The sequence below is a fragment of the Acomys minous genome (genome assembly GCF_964271855.1).
Source record: "Acomys minous genome assembly, chromosome: 10".
Lineage (NCBI taxonomy): Eukaryota > Metazoa > Chordata > Mammalia > Rodentia > Muridae > Acomys > Acomys minous.
In genome coordinates this window covers 37,726,926-37,747,909 of record NC_140491.1, presented here as the reverse complement: position 1 = coordinate 37,747,909, position 20,984 = coordinate 37,726,926, and the positions used below count along the sequence as shown (strand labels likewise).

The following is a 20,984-nucleotide window of genomic DNA, read 5'->3' as shown; positions in this document are numbered from 1 at the left end:
TATGGAAGGATATTGTGACAAAATTTAGCAACTCAAAACAACACAGTTTTGTTGTCACATGTGGTTTAAGAATCCTGACAGCTCACCTGGGTCTTCTAAAAAATATTTGTAGATGTATTTATTTAATTTTATGTGATTGAGTGTTTTGCTTGCATGTACTATGGATCCATAGGTGCCCATGGATAGTTGTGGACCACTTTCAGTGCTGGGAACCAAATATGGGTCCTCTGTAAGAACAGCAAACACACTTAACCGTTGAGCCATCTCTCCAGTTTCACTGTATTATTTAATATAAGGCACAAGAATGTTAGTCTGGATTTTGGAAGTGCATGCTTACTCACATGGTTAGGAAATGGACTTGCTTCCAGTTAGAGCATAGAACCGGAAGCTTCACTTCCTTATCGGTCACTGCTCAGTTCCTCCCAACTGGCTCTTTCCAGCACAGCAGCTTTTCTCTTCACAAAACAAGCACAAAAGGCTGCCATGGACCCAATATTGTATCACCTCTCTAAAATGTGTTCATAGTATGGCAAGCCCCATCGTGACGGTGGCCTCAGGAAGAGCTGTCTTTGAGATGTGATTAGGGTATAAGGATGGAGCCCTTGAGAGTAGTATAAAGGGAAGCTGAGGAGCGTTGCTTTTACCCTATGTAAAGACTTAGCAGGATGATGCTTGTCTTATGCACCCAGAAAGTAATCCTTCACCACACACTGAATTGAACTGTCCCCCGACCTTAGATCTTCCAGCACTGGAAGAAGTAAATTTGTATTGGTTCTAAGCCACCCACTCTACTGTATTTGGTTAGAGTAACCTGAATACACTAATGCAAAGGAATTAAATGGAATCCGTCAGCTACACAGAAGCCAAATCTTTTGCAACCTAATCACAGATGTGGCACATCCTCGCTTTTGCCTTCCTCTATCAGAGGCAAATCAATAGGTCCAGCTACTTCCAGGAGGAAGGCGTTCTCTGCCAACATGGATACCAGGGAGTGGGGGTCTTTGGCAGCCTTATGAGAAATCTGATTTCCATGCTTGTTCTTAGATGATAAGAAGCAGAATCAAGGTAATTGTCCAGAGAACCTACGGTGATAGAATGCCTGTTTCATTTACTTTTTTTTTTGCCATTAAAGTGTTTATTTTACATGGCTTTAACTTAATATTATTTGTATTATATTGGTACCTCTTAATGGTGCGTGAGCATCAGAAGAAAACAAATTCTTTCCTGTTTTCTAACTGGCTTTGCTCATACAGTGACTAGCCCCTGGGGTTCTTAGTGAAGCTGGATCATTGACTGAACTTGTGATGTGCCATCATCAAAGACATAGAGGTAAGATTCTGAGGAGAGACAATATTGAACCTCAAATTAGGGGGTGCTTTGCCTACCTGCTCATGTACCTTTTTCTTTCTGCTTGCAAGCTGCAGGCTCTAGTATTTCTCTTTACTTCTTAATAATCACAATATAGTTTGGAGACACAAGGGTTGTGTGTAAAGATAGGTTCCTTAGACTCAATCCCCTAAATAAATACTGAATCAATCTGATTGAGATGGCTAGTTAAAAAGTGTTTACTTTCTTTCCATTTTATCACTATTGTTTTATGTCAGGCCCTGCTCATATCTTCCCATGTTACTCAGGCCATCTAGTCTGCATGCTATGGCAGCCCTAAAACTGCAGGCAATACACAAATCTCACCATACTTACGCTCCATTTGAATCTCTTTAGTAATATGAAAGAATTAGCACAGTATAGAATTGGGTTTAAAAAAGGAGTTTTTTTTTTGTCTGGTTGGCTGGTTGGTTGGCTGGCTTGATTTTTCTGTTTGCTTGTTTTATGTACTGCTTCCAACCGTCTATGGCAAACCTACTGAGTGCAGGTCAGGCTCCCATATGTGGCCCCGTCAGCGCGTGGGTCTTTCCTATCTCCTCTTGGCACGATTTTCACCATTTCACCTGTAACGTACCCACAGGAAGTAATTTGTTGTCCTATCACAGGGTCCCCAGGTACTATGTACACATGTGGTTGTAGCATTATTGTGTAATATTTTATCAGTTGCCAGATTCAAACTATATTGTACTCAGAGATGCAAGAAACGCACCTTCACTTGTTTTCTGTAGTTTATGTTCTTACAAGACAAGAGTTGTCTTTAGGTTAGAAGCACATGCTGAGATTGAGGATTTGTGAGTATATTTGTGAGAAATTTATTGAGGAAGGGAATCCCAGGTGAAACCAAGAGAGGAAAAAAATCAAGGAAGGGTACTATTTTGGGCACAGTCCCAGGGAGGGCCAGTGCAGCCTGGCATTACAGAGAAACATGTGCTAAGTAATTTCTAATCCTGGCTCTCATGGTTTATTGTCTGTGTTCTCTAATAAAACATAATCCCCAAGAGTGAAGAAATTTTGTTCTTTGTGAATCTATTCCAAGCAACTAGACTAGTACCTACATGAAGTAGTTACTATATCTCAATTAAATCATTTCATTACAACTCTCTCCTGCTGCCTTCAACAAATTTAAAGAAATATATTTTTTTATTCATTAGCAAATTATGGTTACTTACATTGTAATGCAACAGTGATCAAAACAGTTAACAGTTATTCCTTCTCTGAGTATTTAACCAGAAATGTAGAAAGCTTTGGCTTTCAGTGCCATTGGATGTAGAGAAACTATAAGATCATCCCAACTTAAACTGCACAGGTACATCTTGCAGCCTTCTTTACTGAATCCATCCTAATCTGGGGATGTCAGGTGAGAAGAAGGCTCCCACAATCTAAGCTTTCCCTCAGCGATCTCATCCAGCCTCAGCCTTTAACCACTAGCCATCGGGTGATGGGGTAGATTGATTTCCACTCTTAGACCTGCCCTGCAGCAATAGCTGTCTATAAAACAAAGAGCTGTCTTCACAAACAGGGCCTGTTCTTAGATCTTTCTGAAGGATCATCCCAGAGAACCATCATAATTTTTGCTTTCTCCTCTTGTTTTATGTGTCTTTCTTCTACTGAGGACTGTCTCATTGAAGATATATTTGGGAGAAGCGGACAAGAAGGACGGAGACGGAGCTGAATTCATCAGAGATTCCCCTATCTATTTGCACATGGCACACCCTTTATGCTGTGTGTGTAGAACCTCCATTATGATATCCAAACAGCTTCCCTTCTGTTACTGTGCTTGGAAACCCAGATACTTCATTTGTGTAGGAGAAGAGTCGTAGAGCCAAGAGAATCACGGAGAATAAGAAGACAGCCTGCTAACATACACAAACGTCGTCTCACTCACCGAAGTGAGCTTTCTACAGGACCCTCTCCTGTTATTTTTTCCCCACTGTAGGGGCAGCAGCTGTGCCTCGTTCATCATGTAGCGTCAGCATTCTGTAGAACACCTGATCCACCTATACGCACTTGTTTGAAGGAAAGGTATACTTTTTTTTTTTTTTTTTTGTCTAGCAACCAAAGGCATAGGCTAAAATCCTCGTCTTCTATCTTAATCACAGTCAGCCTTAGGCAGCTGAAGGTTCTTCTGCCTGCTGCTTCCTATGATAGTTAAGTGTTTTTCTTTGGTTATTTTAAAGCACAGGTCGCTCTATTCTGCTTTACTGCAGAGGGACTGCTGAGCTGGCGTTTAATTCACAGCTCCTGTACTGCTGGAGGAGAGCAGGTGAGCAGGGGTGGCTTTGTGCCTCAGCTCACAGATTCTCACGGAGCATAATCTCCTGTTTGCAAATAGTTACTCAGCTGCTTTCGTGTTTGTAACCATGTTGACAAGGGAAACGTTCCATTTCTGGCAACATCTCTTAGGCTCCTGAGCTGCCTCGGGCGCTCAGACGATGTAGGAGGCACACGCTGACTTCACCTCTTCTGCTTACCTTAGCTGAGAGAACATCCATCTGCATCCCAGGAGCTGCACCCTACAGAGGCAGCTGCTCACTGGATCTCTTTGGTCTTCTTGTAGGGTCTGGGGCTTCCTCTCTGGCCCTCAGTGGATCTTTCTTTGTCTTCCTTTGCTCCTTCTCTGCCCAACACCCAATGCACAGAAAAGACAGCTAAACTTCTCTGTCTTGGGACAGGCCATGTGCACCTCCAACGTAGAGAATCAGCACTGGTGGGTTTTTTTCGGGGGGCAGGGGACAGGGCATCCTTATTTTCACTTCTTCTCTGACATCAAGAATAAAGAAAGTCTGAAACCTTAATTTTACATCCCACCCCCAAAAAACAATCACCAGGGTTCTCTAACACTGCTGTTGCTTTGTTTATGGCATTAAAAACAAAGCAAAAACCCTTCACCCTGTTGGAGGAGAGGTAGCTAGTTGAAGGAATGATAAAACATCCTAGATGTATTGTTTTTATGGTGAAAAAGGTGTATATTTAGAATTAGCCAGCTGGACTTGGTCTAGCAACATCCAGAGCATCACAACCAGGAGCCAACCAGACATGTGTCTTCTTTTCTCCGTCAGGCCTTAGCAGGGTATTGACTCTGGCCACATCAGTGCCACAGAGTTCCTTCGCGGCCTGTGTGGTCTGGCGCTTTTAGCCCTTGACATCCACAATGGGCGTGCTCTTTTTTTGGGTATTTGGGCTGCCTCCAGAGCCCCAGGGTCTTGGGCTGCCAGAAGATGAGTGACTCGTGCCTCTTATTTTTTGTGGCTGTGGATGCCTTTCAGCACTGCCTTCTTAGCTTTCAAGGCCTTCACTTTGGCTTTGGCTTTGGGAAGGGGCAGGAGCATCCTTCTTCGCTTTAGGCGCCATGGTGGTGAAAAGCCCTAGATGTTTCTTGATGCTCAGCTAGGCAGTTCATATCAGCTTTTATTTTATTTTATATTTTTTTTCATTTTTTGAGACAGGATTTCTCTGTATAGCCTTGGCTGTCCTTGACTCACTTTGTATACCAGGCTGGCCTCGAACTCACAGAGATCTGCCTGCCTCTGCCTCCTGAATTCTGGGACGCTCAGCTCAAATCAGCTTTTAATAGCTTACAAAGGAAAAAGCATGAATGGATTAGTTTTTCTTCTGAAAATACTCTGGACAAAAAATACTGCCAAAAACAGTCTTGACTTAGTGTTGTCTCTGGTATTGGAAACAGATTATAAGAGCTAAACATGGATTCATCTGCTTCTGCCTCCCTAGTGAAGAAGGCCAGCCTCGTCTACAAAGTGAGTCCAGGACAGCCAAGGATGCACAGAGAAACCCTGCCTTGAAAAACAAAGAAAGGTCAGGCGTGGTGGCACATGCCTTTAATCCCAGCACTCGGGAGGCAGAGGCAGGCAGGTCACTGTGAGTTAGAGGCCAGCCTGGTCTACAAAGTGAGTCCAGGACCACCAAGGCTACACAGAGAAACCCTGTCTCGAAAAACCAAAACAAAACACAAAAAACAAAAAAGCCCTAAACATGGGGCTTCACTCTGTGATGTTGTGGAACCTGGTGCACATGTGCTTCTTCCATTCTTTCTTCTTTGATATGATACAGGAGATACTAATTTGTACATGTTTTCAAACATGAACATTTGATCACCTACTGTTAAAACAGAGAGAGAGAGAGAGAGAGAGAGAGAGAGAGAGAGAGAGAGAGAGAGAGGGGTGGGGGTGGGAGTGGGGGAACTATCAAGATCCATCTAGAAGTCAGCTCCTCTGTGTCACAGTGAGGGGCTTCTTGGAACCATGGGGTACCACACAGTCAGGCCATGCAGCCAAGTTAGGTTCTAAAAACCAACTGTCAACCAAGTGGAAGTAAAGCCAGTGAATAAGAGCTCAGTCTCTTTTCCTTTGTTCCAGTTGATGGGTTTTGAAGTGTATTTTACACTGAGCTACAGAGAGCCTCTAGTATGACTGCGCTTGGCTGTCTATACTGCTAACTATTTCAATAGCATACTTTATCTCTTCCTCCATCTTCTCCGCATCTCCATGCTTCTGTTTCCGAGGGTGCCCATAAAAACATATTGCCTGTATCTAAACCCATTTCTCAAGTTCCTCTTCAGAGAAATCTAAACAATGACATTCAGTATGGTCCTATTTGTATGCAACTCAATATAGACAAAATTAAATATTTACAGAGCCATGTGCACATGAGAGAACCCTCTTAAAGAAAGCCAGAGAGTAGTTAGTACAAAATTAGTATAATATACTCACTCCTGGGAAATGAGGAATGCTGTATGCTGGGCAAGACATATGGTGGCTTCAACAAGTCCAGGCTTGTTTTATTTTTCAAGCTGTGATATGCGTGTGTGTGTGTGTGTGTGTGTGTGTGTGTGTGTGTGTGTGTGTGTATGTGTATGGCATCTGTTTTAATTTTTCCTTAAGTGATAAATTCTCAACTTTTAAAAATCTCAGGATCTTTTTACATCCATAAAATTTACTATACCTTTCATAAAACATTAGTGTACAGAAAAAAATTAATTTTGGGAAATTCTAATTATACGCCAAGCCCAGAGTTGATGGTGATGGTTTATTAAAGATTAGGTGGAATATTGCATTAAGATGCTATCAATGGAGACCCACCACACATGGGCTGATTAACATGGCTGCCATTCTGGTCCAGGTCCAGTGCTTGAGTCATTCCACCCCAACATCTACTCCATTTACGAGCTGCTGGAGAGGATGGAGGAGCCAGTGTTGTAGAACCAGAACCAGAGACAAGCCATTGCCATAGAGAATGAAAACCTGAAGCATGTCTGTTATTGAAGCCTGCACTCACAACGGAGGAGCAGCTCCACCTCAGAGACCCCTGGAGCTTCTGAGGGGAGATGAGGCAGCGAGAGAGGAGTCTGAAGAGCCCGCAGTATCCCCAGAGATACTAGAGAAGAACAGGTCCATGGGAAGATGCTTCTGACTATTACATTATATATGATATTGCAATATAAAATCTTAATAATACTGCCATACTTTTTATATTTAATTATTAAGGACTTTCACCAAGTAAGAATACTGAATTTTTCTCATCTAGAGTCCCACTAGAATGTCCTCCCCTCTGTCTCAGTTTCCTGGTAAGTGAAGGCTTTCGTGGGACATGCCCCTTGGGCTAATATGCAGATATAAGTGAGTATATACCATTTGAGTCTTTCTGCTTCTGGCTTAACTCACTCATTATGATCATTTCTAGCTCAATCCATGGGAGAATGGCAAAGTAGAAGGATCCAGAGGGTCCTAGAAGCCTACAAGTAGAACATTATGATAGGCAGATTTGGGCCCAGGGGTCCCTCTCAAACTAAGGCACCAGCCAAGGACAATACAGGCGGTAAACCTTAAACCCCTACCCAGATCTAGACAATGGACAGAACACTCTCCACAGTAGAGTGGAGAGTGGGATATTACTTACTCACATACTCTGGTGCCTCACCTTTGACCATGTCCCCTGGAGGGGGAGACCTGGTGGCACTCAGAGTAAGGACAGCAGGTTACCAAGAAGAGACTTGATACCCTATGAGCATATACAGGGGGAGGTAATCCCCCTCAGGAACAGTCATAGGGGAGGGGAATAAGGGGAAAATGGGAGGATACAAGGGATGGGATAACCATTGAGATGTAACAAGAATAAATTAATAAAGTAAAAAAAAAATAAAGAAAAGTAAAAAAAAAACTGAATTTTTTTTTTATGAAGTCAGGAGAATTATAGGGGTTTCCCCCTATTCTGGTTAGTGTTTTATCAAGGTATTTGTTTCTATAGTGTTCACTCCTAAATACACATTTGTTATGGATTATACGTTTTGGTTATGCTGTGTTTCAATTTTTGTTTTGAAATAAATCCTTTATTTCTCATTGGAGAAAAAAAGTGGACTCAGAAAATTGGAAGGGAAGATGGCAGAAGAGAGTGCGGTGAGCAGGGAAGAATGGCAAAACTACAGGCAGCGATGCTGTGGTTCATGCTGCAGCCAGAAACCATGTAGAAGTCCAAGATCTGTGATGCTGTTGACTATACAGGGCAAGGAAGTTTCTTGTGCAGTGGTGTCAATGACTGCAGACTCACAGCAGGCTTCTGAGACAACCTCTTTCCCTTACTCTCCCTCACCCTCGCCCCTCAAAAGAAGCAGTCTAGACAGGAAGCCATTGAAGAGAACTCTTTAAAAAATTGTGATAAGAATGCTGAAGTATAACTCTTCACAGTTGATGGTTTCAGGAAGGGGTGAGTAGGGGATGGAATCAGCTATCTTTCAAGTGCTGCCCACTGGGAGCTTGACCATGCTCCAGTGAGTAAATGGGCAACCAAATTGGGCTTGTTATTTTCTTCTTCTTCTTCTTCTTCTTCTTCTTCTTCTTCTTCTTCTTCTTCTTCTTCTTCTTCTTCTTCTTCTTCTTTAGAGAAATTCATAAATGTAGGAAGTGGATCTGGGCAGTCTGGGAACTGAATGTTATCAAGGTACATTTTGTGAAGTTTCCAAATAATCAATAAAAACATTAAGGTAAAAAATGTTATCAATGAACTTTCAATACTTTGTTAGACTAAAATCTAGTGGTTACAGTGTATATAATGCACAATTATATGAAACTATCCTAATCTAACACAGCACCATGTACAATGGATATATTCACCACATGTTTTAAATTCAGGTGTCTTCTTGAGCACTGAATGTGTTTTACTCATGAACGACATGGCCTGGAAAATAAATGATCCTTGAGTTAGACAATTCAGTGTTGACATGTAATGTACTATATCAAAATCACTCCATTAGTACTTCCAATGATATCCAATATCCAATATCAGAAATGCCTTGAAATATTGACAATGTTCAGGCTTAGAGAGGTCCATACACATTTTACAAAGTCCCAGCCATTTGTGTGAAAACAGAAAGAACAGCAAATGCTGTCTGTCATTTTTCTTTCAGTGACAGACTAATGTGACTCATCTGGGAGAGTCTGCCAAAGGCTCAGTCTGAGAAATAATGGTTCGCATCCTTCACTCACTCTTCTTCAAAGCAGCCGGTTCAGCTCTATGCACTTGTAGATGTGCCTCCCACTGAAAGTCATCACCACACTTTAGTGTGCAGGAGTGTCTTAGGTACCGGTCCCATTTTGCTCTGGACTTGAGTCAAGACTTACTAAAATTTGTATTTACATTTTCATTGACATTCTTAGATGAAGCTTTCATTCCATGGCCTGAGGGTACACTATAGAGAAGAACTGGGAATGGATATCAATACAGCTTTTGTGGCATTGCCTCTGGTCAGCAGCCAACAATTATTACTGCAAAATTGTTACTGCGTCATCAGAAAAAAAAGTCCAGAAAGTGAAAAGAGGCACACAATGTTTTAGTATTGCACAATAAAAAGACTTTATGATAGCCTTTATAAATATGATAAAGGTCATTAATGAAGATATGAATAAAACCCTTAAAGAAAGCTATGAAAATACAAACAGTAGAAGGAAATGAATACAAGAGTTCAAGACCTGAAAGTAGAAATAGAATCAGTAAAGGGAGGATACAAGGGATGGGATAACCATTGAGGTGTAACAAGAATAAATTAATAAAGGGAAAAAAAACAGGAAAAAAAAGAGAAAGAAAACCCAAACTGAGGAAAATCCGGAAACAAAAATTTTAGGAACTAGATTGGAAACTCAGAGTCAGCAAGCCTCACCAACAGACCGTAAGTTATAGAAAGAGTCTTAAACATCGAAGACATGATTAAAAAAAAATGGACACCTTGCTCAAAGAAATGTCAAATCCATGTTATACGAACCAAGGACAATGCATGCAGTAAACCTAGACCCGCTGTTCATATATAGCTCATGGACAGCTCATTCTCCATGGTTGTGGGGAGACTGGGGACTACCCTGACATAAACCCTGGTGCCCCAATTTGATCAATTCCCTTTGATGGGAAGGCATGGGTGGCATAAAGAGAAAGAGGATGCAGGCTATCCAGATGGGACCTGATAGGCTGTGGTCATATGGTGGAGGGGGAAGTCCCCTTCTTTCAGAGGTCTGGAAAGGGGAATAGAGCAGAAGTGGGAGGGAGGGTGGCAATGGGAAGATATAAGGGATGTAATCTGAATAAATTATAATAAACCAAAATTTAAAAAAGGAAACCATTACATCTAAAGCACACCAGGGACACAGCATCCCAGGAAAACTGAGATACTATGAAAAGACCAAATAAAAGAATACTAGGAATAGAGAAAGGAGAGGAAACCAGGTCAAACGCACAGAAAATGTGTTCAACAAAATCACAGAAGAATGTTACTCTTACCTAAAGAAGGACATTCCTATAAAGGTACAAGAAGCATACAGAACAACAAATAGATTGGACCAAAAATGAAATTACCCATGTCACATAATAATCATAACACTAAACGTATTGCAGAAACAAAGAATATTAAAAGCTGCATGCATAAAAGACCAAGTAACATTTAAAGGCAGCCCTATTAGAATTACACCTGACTTCTCAAAGGACACTCTAAAAGCCAAAAGGCTTTTAGACAGATGTGGTCTGGACAGATGTGCTGCAGACTCTAAGTGCCCACAGATGCCAGCTCAGACTACTATAACTAGCAAAACTTTTAAGCCTAACACATGGAAAAAGACATTTCTTGATAAAAACCATTTTTAAATTGTATCTATAAATTGAGCCTCAAGAAGGTTCTAGGAGAAAAACTACAACCTCAGGAGGTTAACCACACCCAAGAAAATTCAAGGAGTAAGAATTCCCAGACCAGCAAATCAAGAGAGGGGAAACATATACACCACCACCACCACCACCACAACAACAACAACAAGAATAACAACAAAATAACAGGAATAAACGATCATTGGTCATTAATATCTCACAATAGCAATAGTCTTCATTCCCCATAAAAAAGACACAACTAACAAAATGTATATTAAAACAGATCCATCCTTCAGCTGCATCCACCAAATTCACCTTAACATTCACGTTAGAAATCATCTCAGAGTAAAAAAAGATCGAAAAAGATATTTCATGCAAATGGACCTAAGAAGCAAGCTGGGATAGTAATTTTAATATATGACATAGTTGACTTCAAACAAAAACTAATAGAGATGCAGAAGGATACTATAAACTCATCACAGAAAACATCCACCCAAGAGGACGTTGCTATTCTTAATATCTACGCATCAAACACAGGGGCGTCTAAGTTTATAAAAGAATCACTGTACTGCAACTAACATCTCATATTGACCCTCACATACTGATAGTGGGTGTCTTCAATGTCTCATTCTCACAAATAGGGAGACCATGCAGACAAAAAAGAGAAATGCTAAAGCTTAGTGACAATTTAAACCAAATAGACCCAACAGATATTTACAGATCATGTCACCCAAACACACACACATACACAAACACACACACACACACACACACACACACACACACACACACACACACACACACACACACAAATACAGTCCTCTTAGTGCTTTACTTTCTCCAAACCTGGCCACAAAGTTAGACACAAAGCAAGTCTCAACAGATAAAATAACATGACTTCCTGCATCCTATCTGACCATCACAATTAAAGCTGGATATCAAGAACAAAAACAAAGGAAAACACAGTTTCTTTATCCATTCTTTGATTGAAAGATATATAAGTTGTTTCCAGATTCTGGCTATTATAAATAAACCTGTTATGAACATAGTTGAGAAAATGTCCTTGTTGTATATGCCCAGGAATGGCATAGCTGGGTCCTGAGGTAGCACAATTTCCAATTTTCTGGGAAAGCACCAGATCTACTTCCAAAGTGGTTGTACAAGTTTGCACAGTGGAGAGAGGTGACTGCAATTTGATCACTGCCCCTTGGCAGGGTGGCGTTTGTGGACACACAGAGGAAGAGGATATAGGCTACCCTGATTCCCTGATGAGAATTGATAGACTGTGATCAGACCAGGAGAAGGAGACCCCCCTCCACTAAGGTCTACTCGAGGGGAAGAGGGCTGAAGAGGGGGGGAGGGGGGTGGAAAATGGAAGATAAGATCGAGGAGATAACAATTGGGATGTAATGTGAACAAATTATAATAAATTATTAAAAACAAAGCTTATGAACTCTTGGAAACTGAACAACTCACTACTGACTGGGAAATATATTAATAAAGAAATTAAAGATTTCCTATGATTGAAAATGAACACACAGCATACCCAAACTTATGGAACGCAATGAAATTGGATCTACTAGGAAAGTTTATAGCACTAAGTGCCTATACTACCAAAAATAAAATAATAATTGAACAGATATCACAGTAGTAACTTAAGAGCTTACTTGAAAGCTCTAGAACAAAAAGAAGAAATCACACCGAAAAAGGAGCATATGACAAGAAATAATCAAAGTCAGAGCTGAGGTCAGTAAAATAAAAACAAACAAAAAATTAAAAAAAAAATCAATGGAACAAAAAGTTAGTTCTTTGGTAAAATCAGTAAGATTGACAAACCCTTATTCAAATTGACTAAATGGTGGAGAAAGAATATCCAAATTAACAAAATAGGAGATGAAAACGGGGACATGACAGCAGACACCAAGGAAATTCAGAGAATCATAAGGACATCCGTTAAAACTTGTAATCCACCAAATTGGAAAATCTAAAACAAATGCATAATTTTCTAAATACCTAAGTAAAATCAAGACTAGATGGTAAGTTTAAACAGAACTGTAGCCCCTAATGGAATACAAGCAGTGGTTAAATATTTCCCAACCAAAAAGCCCATGGCCAGAGCATTTTAGCTCAGAATTCTACCAGACTTTCAAAGAAGAGTTAATTACAATACTCCTCAAATTATTACACAAAACTGAAATAAAAGAACACTGTCTAATTTGTCTTATGAGGCCACAGTCAGGGTACCCTGACACCCAAACCACATAAAGACTCAACAAAGAACAAGAAGTACAGGCCAGTTTCTCATATGAACATAGATACAATAATTCTCAATAAAAGACTTGCAAACTGAATCCAAGAACACATCAAAATACCATCCACCATGATCACCTAGGCTTCATCTGAGAGGTGCAAGGATGGTTCAATATACATAAATCAACCAATGTCATTCACTCTATAAACAATGCAAAAGGCAAAAATGATTCTCTCATTAAATACAGGAAAGTCTTTGACAAAATCTAACACTCTTTCATGATAAAAGTCCTGGAGAGATTAGGGATGCAATGTACCTATCTAGACATAATAAAGGCAGTTTGCAGAAAGCCCAAAGCAAATATCAACTTAAATGGAGAGAATCTCAAAGCAAGCCCACTAAATTAAGGAACAAGACATGGTTGTTCACGCTCTCCATACCTCTTCCTAGAGCAGTTGAAGCAATAAGACAACCAAAGGAGAGCAGGGGATACAAATTTAAAAGAGAGAAAAGCATCTTTATTTACAGATGACATAATCGTATATATACATCAGCACCCCTAAAATTCCACTATGGAAATCCTACAGCTGATCTAAACAGAATTCCCAAAAGAAGAAACTCAAACGATTGATAAATACTCAAAGAAATGTTCAATATCCTTAGCCATCAGGGAATGCAAATCAAAACTACTTTGAGATTTCATATTGTACCTATTAGAATGGCTAAGATCAATAAAACAAGTGACAACTCATGCTAGCAAAGAAGTAGGGTAAAAGAAACATTTATCCATTGCTGTTAGGAAAGCAAATTTGTACAGCCACTATGGGAATCGGTGGCAGTTCTACAAGAAGATGAAAATTAATCTACCTCAAGATACAGCTATACCACTCTTGGGCTCACACCCAAAGGACACGTTATCTTATCACAGATACACTTGCTCAACCACGTTCATTGCTGATCGATTTATAAAATCCAGAAATAAGAAACAGCCTGCATGTTCCTCAATAGTAGAATAGATTTTTAAAATGTTGCACATTTACACAATTGAGTATTATTCAGCTGTTACCAAAAAAAATGAAATCACAAAATTTACAGGATGGAAATAGAAGATTTTTCTCATGAAATGGGCCTTAAGTCAAGTCATATATTAGTTGGTTACTTCCGCAAGCTTTGCGCCACCATTGCCATAATGTCTCTTTTGATACTTTAAAGAGCACCTACCTGTAAAAAGATGCTAGAATGCTGGGCTGAAGACTTTGTGTTGGCACCAGCTCATCCTCGCCGTGTTCAATAAGTTGTGTGAGTGTTGTCTTCAGGAAAGAAACCTATAGTCTTGCCAACTGTGAGTGAAGTACTCCAGACCAAGAAAGACACATATGGTAGGCATTTGCTTATTTGGGATATTACGTGTTAAGTCAAGGATTACCAAGTTACAATCTATAGAACTACAGAGATTAGGTATAGAGTAAGGGACATGGGGTACAGATAGATCTCAGAAGGTAGGGGAAAAAGGACAAGTAGTTATTGATGGATGGAGGTTCAGATGGTGACAGAAAAGGTCAGGGTAGGAAATATAGAGAGATACAGTTAAATTTAAGAGCCATTTGAGGGGTAGTATAGAAACCTAATTTAATAGAAAATTCCTAAAATGTATACATATATAAAGGCAACCTAAATGAAATCACCAAATAATGGGGTTGACAGAGCCCCAAGTGTACATCTGTTACCAGGTGAAGCTTCTAGACCCTGTAATGGGTTGTATCTAGTTGAGTTGTTGGCCCAAGGCATCCTATATGAATCCCTGAACAGTCTACACTGTTGCCAAGGATATAATTTTCCATCAAAAAAAAGTTAGAGCTAATAAGCACTGTAAGCAAAGTGGTTGAATATCAAGTTAACAGAAAATAATTGGTAGCCTTTTTATATACTAAAACAACATGAAGAATGAGCAGAAGAAAAAGAGGAGGAAGAGGAGGAAGAAGAAATTACAGAAGCAATCCCATTCTTAATTGCTTCACTAAAATAAAATAACTTAAAATAAATACAACAAAGAAGACATAGGGCCACTTCAATGAAAACTTTCCAACACTACACAACCTGAAGAAGACAAAGGGATCTACTTTTCTCATGGTCTAGGAGAATATTGTGTCACCAAAAGCAATCTACAGATAAGGTATAATCCTCTTTAAAATCGCTTTTGTTCACAGAAATTTAAAGAAAAATATTTTAGAATTAATTTTGAAGCATGAAAGTCCTTGAATAACTAAAGCAACCTCAAGCAGAGAAAATGTGTCTGGAGATATCACCATACCTGATGTTAAGTTCTATTATAGTAAAAACAAGGCACTGATCAAAAACAGACACATAGATAAAATACAATAAAAATCTAGATATAAGCCCACATAGCCACAGCCACCTGTTTTTTTATTTAATTAATTTATTCAGATTGCAATTCAATTGTTATCCCATCACTTGTATCCTCCCATGGCTCCCTCCCTCCTGCTTTCACCCTATTTCCCTCCCCTAGGTCTATGACTGAGGGGGACCTCCTCCCCAACTATATGGTCATAGGCTATCAAGTCTCATCTCAGTAGCCTGCTTATTATTTCTTTGAGTGCCATAAGGCCTCTCACCAAGGGGAGGTGGTCAAATACGGGGCATCAGAGTTCATGTCTAAGTCAGTCCCCGCTCTCTATATAACTGTGGAGAATGTCCTGTCCATTGGGTAGATCAGAGTAGGGGTTCGATGTTTACTACTTGTATTGTCCGTGGTTAGTGCAATAGTTTGAGCAGACACCCCTGGGCCCTGATCCACCTGTCATGATGTTCTTCTTGTAGGTTTCTAGGACCCTCTGGGTCCTTCTATTTCCCCATCTCCTATATTTCTCCTACCTAGAGTCCTAGTAGGATGTCCTTACATCTATCCCAATCTCCTGGTAAGTGAAGACTTCCATGGGACATGCCTCTTGGGCTAGTGTCCAATTATAAGTGAGTATATACCACGTAAGTCTTTCTGCTTCTGGGTTAACTCACTCAGTATGGTCATTTCTAGTTCCATCCATTTGTCCACAAATTTCAAGATTTTCTTGTTTTTAATAGCTGAGTAAGATTCCATCATGTAAATGTACCATAGTTACTTTATCCATTCTTCTACTGAGGGACACTTAGGCTGTCTCCATGTTCTGCCTATTATGAATAAGGCTGCTATGAACATGGTTGAGCATATGTCCATGTTGTGTGGTGGAACATTTTCTGGGTATATTCCAAGGAGTGGAATAGCTGGGTCTTGAGGAAGCCCTATTCCCAGTTTTCTGAGAAAGTGCCAGATAGATTTCCAAGGTGGTTGTAAAAGTTTGCATTCCCACCAGCAATAAAGTAGTGCTCCTCTTTCTCTACATCCTCACCAGCATGTGGTGTCACTTGAAGTTTTTATCTTAGCCATCTGATGGGTGTAAGATGGAATCTCAGAGTCATTTTAATTTGCATTTCTCTAATGACTAAAGACATTGAGCATTTCTTTAAGTGTTTCTTAGCCATTTGATATTTCTCTGTTGGGAATTCTCTTTAGTTCCAAGCCCCATTTCTCTATTGGGTTATTTGGTTTGGTGGTGTTTAATTTCTTAAATTCTTTATATATTTTGGATATTAGACCTTTGTCAGATGAAGAGTCGGTGAAGATCTTTTCCCAGTCTGTAGGCTGTTGCTTTGTTCTGTTGACAGTGTCTCCTGCCTTACAGAAGCTTCTCAACCTCATGAGGTCCCATTTATTAATTGTTGACCTTAAGGCCTGGGCTGTTGGTGTTCTGTTCAGGAAGTTGTCTCCTGTGCCAACGTTCCAGGCTCTTCCCCACTTTTTCTTCTAAGTGATTTAGTGTCTCTGGTTTTATGTTGAGGTCTTTAATCCACTTGGACTTGAGTTTTGTGCATGGTGATAAATATGCATCTACTTGCATTTTTCTACATGTAGACATCCAGTTAGACCAGCACCATTTGTTGAAGATGCTATCCTTTTTCCATTGAATAGATTTGACTTATTTGAGAAAAATCAAGTGTCCATATGTGTGTGGATTCATTTCTGGGTCTTTGATTCGATTCCACTGATCAACCAGCCTATTGCTGTGCCAGTACCATGCTGTTTTAATTACTGTTGCTTTATAGTACAGCTTGAGATCAGGTATAGAGATTCCTCCGGAGGACCTTTTATTGTACACGATTGTTTTAGCTATTCTGGGTTTTTTGTTTTTCCATATGAAGTTGAGAATTGATCTTTTAATGTCTTTCAAATATTGTGTAGGTATTTTGATAGGGATTGCATTGAATCTGTAAGTTGCTTTTGGTAAGATGGCCATTTTTACTATGTTAATTCTCCCAATCCATGAACAAGGGAGATCGCCACCTGTTTTTTGTTGTTTGTTTGTTTGGTTGGTTTAACAAAGGTGCCAAAATATATGGTGGAGGAAAAATAGCCACTTCAACAATAGTAAAAAGCTGGACATTTACATGTAGAAGTAAGTAATCGGATTGTTTGTTTGAGACAGGGTTTCTTTGTGTAACTGTGGCTGCCCTGAAACTTGCTCTGTCTACCAGGCTGGCCTCGAGCTCATAGAGCTCTGCCTGCCTCTGCCTCCTGAGTGCTGGGATTAAGGGGTTGCTTCTCTATTGACCTACTGAAATTGGATTCTTGTCTTACTCTGAGCAAGAATTAACTCCAAGTACATCAAATATCTTTATGTAAGATGTAAAGATATTATATGTTAGAGGAAAAAGTTGGGAAAGCCTTTCAAGATAGAGATATAGGCAAAGACATTCTGGAGAGGATACCAGCTGACGCAGAAATTAGCTTCTACACAAAAAGAAAACAGTCAAATTAAGACATAACCTAGAAAATGGGAGAAAAATCTTTGCTAACTATATATTCAACAGATGATTAATATCTAGACTATACAAAGAACTGAAAAGAAAATCAGACATGACAAAAACAATCTAGTCAATAAGTGGGCCAAAGAAGTGAACATATAGTTCTCAAATGCTGAAAGATCAATAGCCAATAAATATGGAAAATATACTCAACCTCATTAAAATTCAGAGATGCAAAAGTTAAATTTACATTGAGATTCCACCTTATGCAGTTGGAATTTCACTTATTAAGAAAATCAGCAGCAAAGACTGGCACAGATCTGAACACTGAGGGTCAGAATATAGACTAGCTAAGCCTCTAGAGTGTGGTGGTATCTCAAGGAGCTAAAAGTAAATTTACATATGGCCCAGCTGTATCATGCCTTGCCTTCACCCAAAGGACTCCAATTCAGCAGAGCACAGGGACACTTGTCACAACAGTGTCTACCCAGCTCTCTCCACAGTGGTAGAGTCATGGAACAAGCTTAGGTGTCCAACAAAATAAGAACTGATAAGGAGCATGGAGTGTGTACACACATTGGGCTTTATGAGTTAGAAAGAAGAGACTTCCAGGTCTTGCGCCCTTCCGGAAGCCCGCGAATTCCGGAAGTGTGGGTAGCCCACTTTCAGCTAGGAAAAGCCCAGCTTTCCAGAGAATGTTTGAGGAAAGGTTTCGCGGCGCCCGGGAGTTCCGCTGACCCCTCAGGAAAGTCACCTGTCAAACTCAGTGCTGGGGACCAGATATGTGGGGTGCATATTGATGACTTGAATTGGACAAGTAATCATCTCCTGGCAAGTATGAGGCAAGGGTCTCTTGGAGCAGACTTGCAGCAGATCTCTCCACCACCTTGTGGGTAGGCTGCTGAGTGCAGAACAGGTCACAGGAAGGAGGAGAGGCAGCTTCAGAGAAGACATGGCTGGCAGAGAAGAGAATATGAAGAGCTCCGACAGAGTGCTGAGGATAAGTCAGCTGGATGCACTTGAACTGAACAAGGCCCTGGAGCAGCTCGTGTGGTCCCAGTTTACTCAGTGCTTTCATGGATTCAAGCCAGGGCTGTTAGCTCGCTTTGAACCAGAAGTGAAAGCACTTCTGTGGCTTTTCCTATGGAGGTTCACCATCTACTCCAAAAATGCCACTGTGGGCCAGTCAGTTTTGAATATTCGGTACAAAAATGATTCTCTTTCCAACCCAAGATACCAACCACCAAGTAAAAACCAGAAACTGTGGTATGCCGTGTGCACCATTGGGGGGAGGTGGTTAGAAGAGCGATGCTATGATTTGTTCCGAAACCGTCATTTAGCATCTTTCGGGAAAGCCAAACAGTGCATGAATTTTGTGGTTGGACTTTTAAAATTGGGTGAGTTGATGAACTTCCTGATTTTCCTGCAAAAAGGAAAATTTGCAACTTTGACAGAATGCCTCCTTGGCATGCATTCTGTATTTTGCAAGCCCCAGAACATGCATGAAGTTGGCTTTGAGTACATGAATAGGGAACTTCTCTGGCATGGCTTTGCTGAGTTTCTGATTTTTCTCTTACCACTCATCAATATCCAGAAATTGAAAGCCAAATTGTCTTCCTGATGCATCCCTCTTACTGGCACTGTGGATAGTGACAGTACACTAGCCAGCAGTGTCAAAGAGTGCGCTCTGTGTGGGGAGTGGCCCTCAATGCCTCACACCATTGGATGTGAGCACGTATTCTGTTATTACTGTGTTAAAAGCAGCTTCCTTTTTGACATGTACTTCACTTGCCCTAAGTGTGGCACAGAAGTGCACAGTGTGCAGCCACTGAGATCAGGAATTGAAATGTCAGAAGTGAATGCTCTTTAGAAACCAAATTGTTTCCTCTGAGGAAAATGTATTATGTCCAAGTCCTTGGCATTAGTCATCCTCAGTGTTGTATGTAGCTATCTTTTAAAAGGCATCTGCTGCTCAGCCACTGTCTTCTTCCTTTCCAAGCACAACTGAATTCTAATCACTGGAAACTAAATGATACTCGAGAATCTTGTAAATGTTTGTGTTATTATTTTAGATCACCTATTACATGTCTTAATGTCAAGAATAATGGAAAATTTTTGTCAGATGAATACTAAGAATGACTAAGAATTTTCCTTCATAGAAAAAGGTCAGACTCTAAAAATAAAAGATTTTTGGGACTCTGAAAAAAAATGAGTTAGAAAGAAGAATGAAGTTATGTCATTTGTGGGAGAATGGTGCAAATGCAGACAATATTATTAAGGGAATTAACCCAGCCTTGGAAAGGCAAATGCAATTCATTCTCTCTCATGAGAGGCTTCTAGATTTTATGTAGTCATGTAAAATCACTTTTGTTTGTACCTACTAGGTGAAAGAAATGGAACTATCTAGGGTATCTAAAGAACTGATGGGGGAAGAGAGGAAGACAAAGGCAAGGCAGTGGGCACATGCTCATATAGTAGCTGTAAGGAACTATAAAATGAAATTAAGACAGCATCTGTGTGGAGGATTTGGGTCAACTGGTGTTTTTAGAATATTTGGGGTTTCTGGACTGTACTAAAATTGTTTAATCTGGCAATAAACTGCTTCACTGTCTTTCACAGTAGTTGGACCATAGGCTTTCCCATTAGAAACAACGAACATTGCTCTAGGTAGGTCTACTTCCTTTCCAGAGGTGGGCATCATTGGCCTACAGGATTGAAGCATTCAGATAGGGATGTGACACTTTTAATTTGCAGTTCCCTTGTTGATGCTTAACCAACATCTCAAAAATTTCTATTGTCTATACATACTCTTTGGAATAATACCTAGGTATTTTTCCATTGAGTTTAAAGAGGTCTTTGTAATTTTGCATAACATTTATATATTAGATATATTTTGTAAGTAATTTCTTCCTGGTCTTAGGCTTTTCTTTGACACTATCTTTCACATAATAAAGTATTAAATTATAAGAAAACACAGATTATCAATCATTTCATTCATAGATGGTCTTTTCAACATCGTATCTAGAAGTTTGTCATCAAAACCAATGTTACTTAAGGTTCACACCATGCTAGCCACTAGAAATTTTAGTTTTGCAGCTTTACATGTAGGTCTACAACCTATTTCGAGTTAGTTTTTATGAAACATAATGAGCCCCTGTCTAGTATGCTTTTTTTTAGCACACAAATATGTAATTGTTAAAGCACTGTTTGCCCACTATGTTACCGTCACTCATTTGTCACCGACCATTGGACTCCACATGTCTATTCTTGGGGTCTGTTTCTTAAAGTTGGGGAGTGTGCCCACCCTTCAGTCATGATGGTGGTGGTAGTATCCCTCCTCATCCATAGCTCCAGT

At 40.1% G+C, this 20,984-nt stretch overlaps 1 protein-coding gene across 1 annotated transcript; it reads left to right on the top strand.

Moving 5' to 3' along the window:
* Positions 1 to 18,428: 18,428 nt before the first annotated feature.
* On the top strand, positions 18,429 to 19,825 carry LOC311606652 (peroxisome biogenesis factor 2-like). The gene is given in 2 exon segments (XM_084798018.1): positions 18,429 to 19,247; positions 19,251 to 19,825. Coding segments are annotated over 2 exon segments (915 nt in total). The 5' UTR covers positions 18,429 to 18,581; the 3' UTR covers positions 19,500 to 19,825.
* The last annotated feature ends 1,159 nt before the right edge of the window (positions 19,826 to 20,984 follow it).